Source organism: Balaenoptera borealis (assembly GCF_965194805.1).
Source record: "Balaenoptera borealis genome assembly, chromosome: 12".
NCBI lineage: Eukaryota > Metazoa > Chordata > Mammalia > Artiodactyla > Balaenopteridae > Balaenoptera > Balaenoptera borealis.
The window spans coordinates 35,816,025-35,828,667 of record NC_138869.1 but is presented as its reverse complement, the minus strand read 5'-3'; the positions used below and the strand labels follow the sequence as shown (position 1 = coordinate 35,828,667).

General features: G+C 36.4%; 1 protein-coding gene across 1 annotated transcript in view; it reads right to left on the bottom strand.

The window, feature by feature from the left end:
- DNAH12 (dynein axonemal heavy chain 12) overlaps positions 1–12,643 on the bottom strand; it is a 238,068-nt gene that overhangs the window by 203,070 nt on the left and 22,355 nt on the right. The window contains exons 3-4 of the mRNA XM_082344611.1: positions 7,064–7,145; positions 6,835–6,861 (exon numbers count right to left, since the gene is read on the bottom strand). Of these exons, the coding sequence (XP_082200737.1) occupies positions 6,835–6,861; positions 7,064–7,145 (109 nt within the window). The remainder of the gene's footprint in view (positions 1–6,834; positions 6,862–7,063; positions 7,146–12,643) is intronic.

Below are 12,643 nucleotides of genomic sequence, written 5' to 3'. Positions count from 1 at the left end.
ATTTTCAAGATCTTCTTCAAGCCTCTTATGCATATAAGAGAAACCAATCGGCACCTGATACTCTCTGTCTAAATATGTTACTGGTAATATGTATTTTGCCCAGTGCCATTCATTTGGAACATAATTGTTTTCTTCCTTTATTTTAAAAATGTTCGTTTTTTAGGTAAGCATCAGCTTTGTTGTTTGTAGACCTTTTGAGCAACACAACGTAAAACTATATTTAGTTGATTTAGCTATAGCAGTACAATGATTAGTAATATAAAAATTAACTTAAGGGGGAAAAAAAAAGATTGCTTTGGCTATTTGGGCTCTTTTGTGTTTCCATACAAATTGTGAAATTTTTTGTTCTAGTTCTATGAAAAATGCCATTGGTAGTTTGATAGGGATTGCATTGAATCTAGATTGCTTTGGGTAGTATAGTCATTTTCACATGTTGATTCTTCCAATCCAAGAACATGGTATATCTCTCCATCTGTTGGTATCATCTTTAATTTCTTTCATCAGTGTCTTACAGTTTTCTGCATACAGGTCTTTTGTCTCCCTTGGTATGTTTATTCCTAGGTATTTTATTCTTTTTGTTGCAATGGTAAAAGGGAGTGTTTCCTTAATTTCTGTTTCCGATTTTTCATCATTAGTGTATAGGAATGCAAGAGATTTCTGTGCATTAATTTTGTATCCTGGTACTTTACCAAATTTTTTCATTAGCTCTAGTAGTTTTCTGGTAGCATCTTTAGGATTCTCTATGTATAGTATCATGTCATCTGCAAACAGTGACAGCTTTACTTCTTCTTTGTCAGTTTGGATTCCTTTTATTTCTTTTTTGTCTCAGATTGCTGTGGCTAAAACTTCCAAAACTATGTTGAAGAATAGTGGTTAGAGTGGACAACCTTGTCTTGTTCCTGATCTCAGAGGAAATGGTTTCAGTTTTGCACCATTAAGAACGATGTTGGCTGTGGGTTTGTTGTATATGGCCTTTATTATGTTGAGGAAAGTTCCCTCTATGCCTGCGCTCTGGAGGGTTTTTATCATAAATCGGTGTTGAATTTTGTCAAAAGCTTTTTCTGCATCTATTGAGATGATCATACGGTTTTTCTCCTTCAGTTTGTTAATATGGTGTATCACATTGATTCATTTGCATATACTGAAAAATCTTTGCATTCCTGGGATAAACCCCACTTGATCATGGTGAATGATCCTTTGAATGTGCTGTGGGATTCTGTTTGCTAGTATTTGGTTGAGGATTTTTGCATCTATGTTCATCAGTGATATTGGCCTGTAGTTTTCTTTCTTTGTGACATCTTTGTCTGGTTTTGGTAACAGGGTGATGGTGGTCTCGTAGAATGAGTTTGGGAGTGTCCCTCCCTCTGCTATATTTTGGAAGAGTTTGAGAAGGATAGGTGTTGGCTCTTCTCTAAATGTTTCATAGAATTCGCCTGTGAAGCCATTTGGTCCTGGGCTTTTGTTTGTTGGAAGATTTTTTATCACAGTTTCAATTTCAGTGCTTGTGATTGGTCTGTTTATATTTTCTATTTCTTCCTGGTTCCGTCTCAGAAGGTTGTGCTTTTCTAAGAATTTGTCCATTTCTTCCAGGTTTTCCCTTTTATTGGCACATAGTTGCTTGTAGTAATCACTCATGATCCTTTGTATTTCTGCAGTGTCAGTTGTTACTTCTCCTTTTTCATTTCTAATTCGATTGATCTGAGTCTTCTCCCTTTTTTTCTTGATGAGTCTGGCTAATGGTTTATCAATTTTGTTTATCTTCTCAAAGAACTAGCTTTTAGTTGTATTGATCTTTGTTATTGTTTCCTTCATTTCTTTTTCATTTATTTCTGATCTGATGTGTATGATTTCTTTCCTTCTTCTAACTTTGGGTTATTTTTGTTCTTCTTTCTCTAATTGCTTTAGGTGCAAGGGTGGGTTGTTTATTAAAGATGTTTCTTGTTTCTTGAGGTAGAATTGTATTGCTATAAACTTCCCTCTTAGAACTGCTTTTGCTGCATCCCATAGGTTTTGGTCATCGTGTTTTCATTGTCATTTGTCTCTAGCTATTTTTTTATTTCCTCTTTGATTTCTTCAGTGATCTCTTGCTTATTTAGTCGTGTATTGTTTAGCCTCCATGTGTTTGTATTTTTTACAGATTTTTTCCTGTAATTGATATCTAGTCTCATAGCGTTGTGGTTGGAATATACTTGATATGATTTCAATTGTCCTAAATTAACCAAGGCTTGATTTGTGACCCAGGATATGCTCTATCCTGGAAACTGTTCCATGAGCACTTGAGAAGAAAGTGTATTCTGTTGTTTTCGGATGGAATGTCCTATAAATATCAATTAAGCCCATGTTGTTTAATGTATCATTTAAAGCTTGTGTTTCCTTATTTATTTTCATTTTGGATGATCTGTCCATTGGTGAAAGTGGGGTGTTAAAGTCCCCTACTATGATTGTGTTACTTTCAATTTCCCCTTTTATGGCTGTAAGCATTTGCCTTATGTATTGAGGTGCTCCTATGTTGGGTGCATAAATATTTACAATTGCTATATCTTCTTCTTGGATTGATCCCTTGATCATTATGTAGTGTCCTTCTTTGTGCCTTGAAATAGTCTTTATTTTAAAGTCTCTTTAGTCTGATATGAGAATTGCTACTCCAGCTTTCTTTTGATTTCCATTTGCATGGAATTTCTTTTTCCATCCCCTCACTTTCAGTCTGTATGTGTCCCTAGGTCTGAAGTGGGTCTCTTGTAAACAGAATATATATGGGTCTTGTTTTTGTATCCATTCAGCCAGTCTATGTCTTTTGGTTGGAGCATTTAATCCATTTACATAAGGTAGTTACTGATATGTATGTTCCTATTCCCATTTTCTTAATTGTTTTGGGTTTGTTATTGTAGGTCTTTTCCTTCTCTTTTGTTTCCTGCCTAGACAAGTTCCTTTAGCATTTGTTGTAAGGCTGGTTTGGTGGTGCTGAATTCTCTTAGCCTTTGCTTGTCTGTAAAGGTTTTAGTTTCTCCATCGAATCCAAATGAGATCCTTGCTGGGTAGAGTAATCTTGGTTGTAAGTTTTTCCCTTTCATCACTTTAAATATGTCCTGCCACTCCCTCTGGCTTGCAGAGTTTCTGCTGAAAGATCAGCTGATAACCTTATGGGGATTCCCTTGTATGTTACTTGTTGTTTTTCCCTTGCTGCTTTTAATATTTTTTCTTTGTATTTAATTTTTGATAGTTTGATTAATATATTTCTTGGCGTGTTTCTCCTTGGATTTATCCTGTATGGGACTCTCTGTGCTTCCTGGACTTGATTGACTGTTTCCTTTCCCGTATTAGGGAAGTTTTCAACTAGAATCTCATCAAATATTCTCTCAGTCCCTTTCTTTGTCTCTTCTTCTTCTGGGACCCCTATGATTTGAATGTTGGTGCATTTAATGTTGTTCCAGAGGTCTCTGAGACTGTCCTCAATTCTCTTCATTCTTTTTCTTTATTCTGCTCTGCAGTAGTTATTTCCACTATTTTATCTTCCAGGTCACTTATCCGTTCTTCTGCTTCAATTATTCTGCTATTGATTCCTTCTAGAGAATTTTTAATTTCATTTATTGTGTTGTTCATCATTGTTCGTTTGCTCTTTAGTTCTTCTAGGTCCTTGTTAAACATTTCTTGTATTTTCTCCATTCTATTTCCAAGATTTTGGATCATTTTTACTATCATTACTCTGAACTCTTTTTCAGGTAGACTGCCTATTTCCTCTTCATTTGTTTGGTCTGGTGGGTTTTTACCTTGCTCCTTCATGTGCTGTGTGTTTCTCTCTCTTCTCATTTTGCTTAACTTATTGTGTTTGGGGTCTCCTTTTCACAGGCTGCAGGTTTGTAGTTCCCGTTGTTTTTTGTGTCTGCCCCCAGTGGGTAAGGTTGGTTCAGTGGGTTGTGTAGGCTTCCTGGTGGAGGGGACTGGTACCTGTGTTCTGGTGGATGAGTCTGGATCTTGTCTTTCTGGTGGGCAGGGCCGAGTCCAGTGGTGTGTTTTGGGGTGTCTGTGACCTTATTATGATCTTAGGCAGCCACTCTGCTAATGGGTGGGGTTGTATTCCTGTCTTGCTAGTTGTTTGGCATAGTGTGTCCAGCACTGTCGCTTGTTGGTCATTGAGTGGAGCTGGGTTTTAGCATTTAGATGGAGATCACTGGGAGAGCTTTCACCATTTGATATTACATGGAGCTGGGAGGTCTCTGGTGGACCAATGTCCTGAATTCAGCTCTCCCACCTCAGAGGCACAGGCCTGACACCCAGCCGGAGCACCATGATCCTGTCAGCCACATGGCAACAACAACTCTGTCAATATGTCTTCATCAACCAAATGAGCAACGCCAATTTGGGACCCAGGACCATTACTCGGTGGAAGAATTCCGGGTTCAGGCAGGGGACAGGCAGAGTGCAGATAATATCTGGATATTTCTTGACACTTTACAGACTGTTCTCAATGGATTTCCCTTCTTTGCTGAGCTTCAAAGCTTCCAAGATATTGGGAGCTGGGAAGTGAAAGGCAGAGGGAGGGAGCGTGGGGCAGGAGCAGCCCCTGGGCGTTTGCCCATGGGAGTGGCTGTCTCTGTGGTCTTTTTGATGGTAGCCATTTTGACAGGTGTGAGGTGATATCTCATTGTGGTTTTTGTTTGCATTCTCTGATGAATGAATGATAAATGAATGTTGAGCACCTTTTCATGTGCTTGTTAGCCATCTGTATGTCTTCTTCAGAAAAATGTCTATTCAGGTCTTCTGCCCATTTTTTAATTGGGTTGTTTGGTTTTTGACATTAAGTTAGTTGTATGAGCTGTTTATATACCTTGGATACTAACCCTTTTTCAGTCATATAATTTGCAAATATTTTCTCCCATTCAGTAGATTGTCTTTTCATTTTGTTGATGGTTTTGCTGTGCAAAAGCTTTCAAGTTTAATTAGGTCCCATTCATTTATTTTTGCTTTTGTTTTCTTTGCCTTAGGAGACCGATCCAAAAAAAATATTGCTACAATTTATGTCAAAAAGTATTCTGCCTACGTTATCTTCTAGGAGTTTTATGGTTTCCAATCTTACATTTAGGTCCTTAGTATGGATTGTGCTTTTGATGTCATGTCTAAGAATTCTTGACCAAGTCCTAGATTTTCTTCTAAAAGTTTTTTAATAGTTTTGTTTTACATTTAAATCCATGATCAATTTTTAGTTAATTTTTGTACAAGATGCAAAGTTTAGGCTGAGGTTTGGGGGTTTTGTTGTTTATTTCTTTTGTTATTTTATGGTTGTCCTATTGCTCCACCCCATTTGTTGAAAAGATTATCCTTTTTCCATTGAACTGATTTTTGCACCTTTGTCAAAAATCAGTTGGCTGTAGTTGAGTGTGTCTATTTCTGAGTCATCTATTCTGTTCTACTGATACATGTGTTCAATTGTTTGAAAGTAAAAAGTTTTTAAAAGTCAGCTGAAGGTCTAGTGAGAGAAATATTGAAAAAATATCCTTTGGGTTTGGCAACTAGTGGTCACTGGTGACATTAATGATGAAGTGGTGGAGTTCCTAGAAGCCAGATTGCCAGGGCAGTGGGTTTAAGAGCGAATTACTGTTTCATACCCAGCTACCTATTTTAGATTTTAAGACACTAAAGGCAAAAACTATGAGGGAAGAATGAGGATGCTAAACACATACACACAAAAATATCTTGCAATTCACCCAGCCTCACATTAAATATTTATAAATGTTTTGGGGTTGTTTTATATCAGTTCTTACATCTAGTAAAGAGGCAAATCCACAGCCAAAGTCTCCGGAAAAGTTGGGAGGCAGAGGGAGGAGGAGGAGGAGGAGTATTTTAAAAAGACAAAAAACTTGGATTAGCTAAAATGAGGTTCTTCCAAAGATCCTCAGTCAGTAGGGAGGTATCCTTAGCCCTCTATCCCGAGAGGGAACTTCAAGTGCTCTGGAAAGCCTGTACCCCCATCTGGTAATATACTGCATAAGTTCTTCTTTTGTGTAACCAGCTCCATAACTTTCCATAGCCTTTGCTGTTAAGGAAATTTTACATGTTTTCAACTTTCCAACAATCACATCACAGTCCCATGTTGTCACCCATGCAGTCAGTGTCTTTTTTTTTTTTTAATCTCTATCATTTAGCATGTGGGTAGCACACAATAGATTCGAAATAAGCAGTCATCATTATATCAACATCAAGACAATAAAAAGGGAGATGCATTTTCCTTTATAACTACCACTTTGAATATTTTTTCAGTTATTTGGAATAAAAACAAAAATATTTACAATTAATCCTCAAATAATGAATAGCAACAAAAATGTAACTCTTAAAACCTGTATTGTCGGGCCTTCCCTGGTGGCGCAGTGGTTAAGAATCCACCTGCCAATGCAGGGGACACGGGTTCAAGCCCTGGTCCAGGACGATCCTACATGCCGCGGAGCAACTAAGCCCATGCGCCACAACTACTGAGCCTGCGGTCTAGAGCCCGTGAGCCACAACTACTGAAGCCTGTGTGCCTAGAGCTCATGCTTTGCAACAAGAGAAGCCACCGCAATAAGAAGCCACACACTGCAACGAAGAGTAGTCCCTGCTCTCTGCAACTAGATAAAGCCCGTGTGCAGCAATGAAGACCCAACTCAGCCAAAAATAAATAAATAAATAAATAAAACCTGTGTTGTCATCATGGCATGCTTGTTCCTCTGGCAGAGAAAATAATGTGTTTCTAAATTTCTTTCTTCTCTAGGACGGAATTTAGCGGGTGGTCTTAGAAGGAGCTACTCTGTAACAGTTTGTTTGAACATTTTCAAAGCAAGAAATATAAAAAATTGAACTCACTCCTTTCTTTTTAATTTCACTGGTCATCTGTCAAAAGCAAACAAACAAGACATAATTAAATCAAGAAGAAAATTTTTAAAGTAATTTAAAAATTTTTTAAATCAAAAATATAAATAGTTTTAAATATATGTATTATTCTTTTAAAAATACTAGTTGCATTGAGACTGATTTAAAATCAGAGTTAAAATAGTATAAAGATACACTTTTTAAAGAGAAAATATAAACCTACAGTTGGAGGATAATCTGGCTCTGGTGATGAAGGTGTTCTTTTATCCAATGTTCTGTCTAAATTTCTTTTGGCTCCTTCAATTCTGAAATTTATAGTTAGAAAAATGTATGACTCTCTTGAATATAACATTAAGATATATTATTAAAACATGACAATTTGAACATTTTTTCAACTATACTTGAAGAAGAGATATTCAAGAGTTCTTTATCTTACTGAATTTTCTGTAAGAAATAAATCTCAATTGCCATTATCAATGAGTCCTTAATATTCAAATTATTCATGTGTAATACAAAAGGAGACTAAAAATAATAGTCAATAATGTTCAATTATAACATGACAATTTTTAAGTTAATCCTGATGCATGTGGGCCCTTACGCATGTATTATCTCTGTTCAAATGCCATACTGTCAGAGAAGACTTCCCTTACCCTTATATTAAGTAGCACTTCCTTCACTATCCATCCCTTTTATCCTCACTTACCTTGCTTCATAGTACTTACCACCATTTAACATACTATATGTTGTAGACCGTTTTATTCATTGCCTTATCTCAATGCTCAGAATAGTACCTGGTACAGAGTAGGTGCTCAATAAACAGTTGTGAATGTAGGAATTTATCATCCATAAAATATAATTTCTTCTTTAATTAAAATTATATGATCATATAATCCGTTCATCTGTCACCAAATACTTACTGAATGTTTATATTCTGCAAGATACCCTACTAGGTTTTATTAAAACATAGCAGCAACAAGTTTCAAGGAATTTATAAACTGAAAGGGTAGGAAGATAAAATCAGAGTGCCATATAAAAAGTATGGGACCCTGATGGTTCAGAGGAGGGACAAGTTCACTTCCACCTGAAGGTATCTTTGAAGGTTATGTGAACAAGTTAGCATTTGCAATAAGCTTGAAATGAAGAAGAGGATCTCAGTTGGAGATGTGGCTTTCCTGGGCAGATGGATCTGAAAAGATAAAGACCTAAGAAACAGGGAGACAAGGGAACAATCAAAGGCAAATATTGAAAATAAGGAGTTGTCCAACTCCAATTTTTGGAGTTGTCCAAAAATTGAAAATAAGGAGTTGTTCCAGAAGTTATGGAACCAGATGGAGATAAGTTTGGAGAAGTGGATTGGAATATCTAGCTAAGGGTCTCAAATAGCAAGCTTTTTTATTAGTAGACAATGGGGAGTCACTAAGAGTTTTTAAGCATGAGAACATTTTTAGGAAGACAAATCTAGCAGTTTGTAAAGGCTAAATACACTAGAAGGGATGGCCAAAGCAGAAAGTATACAAGGGAAAGAAAAGAGGCTTAAGAAAGAAGACTGAAGGATGCCAAGCATGACAGGAATGAAGGAGAACAACTGAAGGAGGCAAAGGAGACATGGTCAGAGGCAAAAGGAGAACTAAAAGGAATTTGAAGGAAAGGATGGCCACCAGAACGATAAACGCATAAACTAGTAAATGCCATAAAGACAAAGATCATGTCTGTTTTGCTCACTGCTCTATCCATAGCACTTAGATAGTGTCCGTCAGGGTCAATAAATATCTGTAGAATGAATGATCAGAATAGTGGATTTGGAAAAGATTCTGCATGTCTAGTTCAGTACTTTATTTAATGCATGAATACTCTCAAAAATTTCAAGTTGTACCCCAGGATGAGTGAGGGGAGATGACATTCATCACTTTCTGAGGTAGCTCAATTTATTGTCAGCTAGCTCATATTCTTAGAAATAAATTTCTTGAGTTGTATCCTTTTAAATTCTATTCTCTGGAGCTATATAAAAAAGTCATATTCCTCTTCTTTGTTACCCTTCCAAAACTTAGTAATACCTATCCAGTTCCTTTGACCATTCCTGTCAATAAAAGTTACCATTTATGGTGAGTTTATGATGTTCTAGGCATTGGCTTAAGATCTTTATATGCATGGATCTCATTTAACTCTCACAGAAATCCTAAGAGGTAACCACTATTATAATATTATCCCCATCTTACAGATAGGAAGATGAGGATAAGTAAAGTTACTTGACTTGCCAAATTCAAATTAATAAGCTGTAGAGATGGGATATGAACTCAGGCCTGTCTAAACTCCTCCCCATTAAGCAAATCAGTTCCCTTCAAATTAGGTAGTTTCAAAATTCCTCACTCTCCTTGGTAGTTATAATGGTTTAGCAACATCCCTCTCATAGTGTGACCCCAGAATTCCAGATGTTGCATGACCAATGGAGGGTGAAAATTTTCTCTCCCACATTCTAGTCATTCTTCATTTATTAAAAGAGACTAACACTGAATTAGCTTTTTTGAGTAGCCTCATTTCCCTGTTGTGTCTTACTGAGCCTGACTAAATCAAAATGAAAACACGATGAAACAAAACCTATGGGGCGCAGCAAAAGCAGTTTTAAGAGGGAAGTTTATAGAAATACAATCTCACCTCAGGAAACAAGAAAAATCTCAAATAAACAATCTAACCCTACACTTAAAACAACTAGAGAAAGAAGAACAAAGAAAACCCAAAGTCAGTAGAAAGAAATCATAAATATCAGAGCAGAAATAAATGAAATAGAAATGAAGAAAACAATACCAAAGATCAATAAAACTAAAAGCTGGTTCTTTGAGAAGATAAATAAAATTGATAAACCCTTAGCCAGACTCATCAAGAAAAAAAGGGAGAGGACGCAAATCAATAAAATTGGAAACGAAAAAGGAGAAATCACAACTGACACTGCAGAAATACAAAGGATTATAAGACACTACTACAAACAACTATATGCCAATAAAATGGACAACCATGAAGAAATGGACAAACTCTTGGAAAGGTACAATTTTCCAAGACTGACCAGGAAAAATTAGAAAATATAAACACACCTATCACAAGTAATGAAATTGAAACCATAATTAAAAATCTTACAACAAACAAAAGTCCAGGACCAGATGGCTTCACAGGCGAATTCTATCAAACATTTAGAGAAGAGCTAATACTGATCCTTCTCAAACTCTTCTAAAAAATTGCAGAGGGAGAAACACTCCCAAATTCGTTCTACAAAGCCACCATCACCCAAATACCAAAACCAGAAAAAGATATCACAAAAAAAGAAGATTAAAGACCAATATCACTGATGAACATACATGCAAAAATCCTGAACAAAATACTAGCAAGCAGAATCCAACAACACATTAAAAGGATCATACACCATGATCAAGTGGGATTTAACCCAGGGATGCAAGGATTTTTCAATATACGCAAATAAGTCAATGTGATACACCACATTAACAAATTAAGGAATAAAAACCATATGATCATCTCAATAGATGCAGAAAAAACTTTCAACAAAATTCAACACCCATTTATGTTAAAAATTCTCTAGAAAATGGGCATGGGGGAACCTACCTCAACATAATAAAGGCCATATATGACAAATCCACAGCGAGCATCATACTCAATGGTGAAAAACTGAAAGCATTTCCTCTAAGATCAGGAACAAGACAAGGATGTCCACTATCGCCACTCTATTCAACATAGCTTTGGAAGTCCTAACCACAGCAATCAGAGAAGAAAAAGAAACAAAGGGAATCCAAATTGGAAAAGAAGAAGTAAAACTGTCACTGTTTGCCGATGATGTGATACTATACATAGATAATCCTAAAGATGCCACCAGAAAACTACTACAACTAATCAATGAATTTGGTAAGGTTGCAGGATACAAAATTAATGCACAGAAATCTCTGGCATTCCTATACACCAACAACGAAAAATCAGGAAGAGAAAATAAGGAAACACTCCCATTTACCACTGCAACAAAAAGAATAAAATACCTAGGAATAAACCTGCCTAAAGTGGCAAAAGACTTGTACTCAGAAAAATATAAAACACTGATGAAAGAAATCAAAGATGACATAAACAGACGGAGAATATACCATGTTCTTGGATTGGAAGAATCAATATTGTGAAAATGACTATACTACCCAAAGTAATCTACAGATTCAATGCAATCCCTATCAAACTACCAATGGCATTCTTCACAGAATTAGAACAAAAAATTTTACATTTTGTATGGAAACACAAAAGACCCCGAATAGCCAAAGCAATCTTGAGAAAGAAAAACGGAGTTGGAGGAATCAGGCTCCCCGGCTTCAAACTATACCACAAAGCTACAGTAATCAAGACAGTATGGTACTGGCACAAAACAGAAATACAGATCAATGGAACAGGATAGAAAGCCCAGAGATTAAACCCACACACCTATGGTCAACTAATCTATGACAAAGGAGGCAATGATATACAAGGGAAAAAAGACAGTCTCTTCAATAAGTGGTGCTGGGAAAACTGGACAGCTACATATAAAAGAATGAAATTAGAACCCTCCCTAACACCATACACAAAAGTAAACTCCAAATGGATTAAAGACTTAATAAGACCAGACACTATAAAACTCTTAGAGGAAAATATAGGAAAAATACTCTTTGACATAAAACACAGCAAGATCTTTTTTGACCCACTTTCTAGAGTAACAGAAATAAAAACAAAAATAAACAAATGGGACTTAAAAGCTTTTGCACAGCAAAGGAAACCATCAACAAGACCAAAAGACAACCCTCAGAATGGGAGAAAATATTTGCAAATGAAACAACAGACAAAGGATTAATCTCCAAAATATACAAACAGCTCATGGAGCTCAATATCAAAAAAACCAACAATCCAAATGAAAAATGGGTGCAAGACCTAAATAGACATTTCACCAAGGAAGACATACAGATGGCCAAGAAGCACATGAAAAGATGCTCAACATCACTAATTATCAGAGAAATGCAAATCAAAACTACAATGAGGTTTTTTTTTTATATCTGTACCTTTTTTTTTTAAACATCTTTATTGGACTATAATTGCTTTACAATGGTGTGTTAGTTTCTGCTTTATAACAAAGTGAATCAGTTATACATATACATATGTCCCCACATCTCTTCCCTCTTGCATCTCCCTCCCTCCCACGCTCCCTATCCCACCCCTCTAGGTGGTCACAAAGCACCGAGCTGATCTCCCTGGGCTATGCGGCTGCTTCCCACTAGCTATTTATTTTACATTTGGTAGTGTGTATATATCCATGCCACTCTCTCACTTTGTCCCATCTTACCCTTCCCCTTCCCCGTATCCTCAAGTCCATTCTCTGGTAGATCTGCATCTTTATTCCCGTCTTGCCCCTAGGTTCTTCATGACCTTTTTTTTGTTGCTTAGATTCCATATATATGTGTTAGCATATGGTATTTGTTTTTCTCTTTCTGACTTACTTCACTTTGTATGACAGACTCTAGGTCCATCCACCCCACTACAAATAACTCAATTTCATTTCTTTTTATGGCTGAGTAATATTTCATTGTATATATGTGCGACATCTTCTTTATCCATTCATCTGTCGATGGACACTTAGGTTGCTTCCATGTCCTGGCTATTGTAAATACAGCTGCAATGAACATTGTGGTACATGACTTTTTTTTTTTTAATTAATTAATTAATTTATTTATTTATTTATTTATGGCTGTGTTGGGTCTTCGTTACTGTGCGAGGGCTTTCTTCAGTTGCGGAAAGT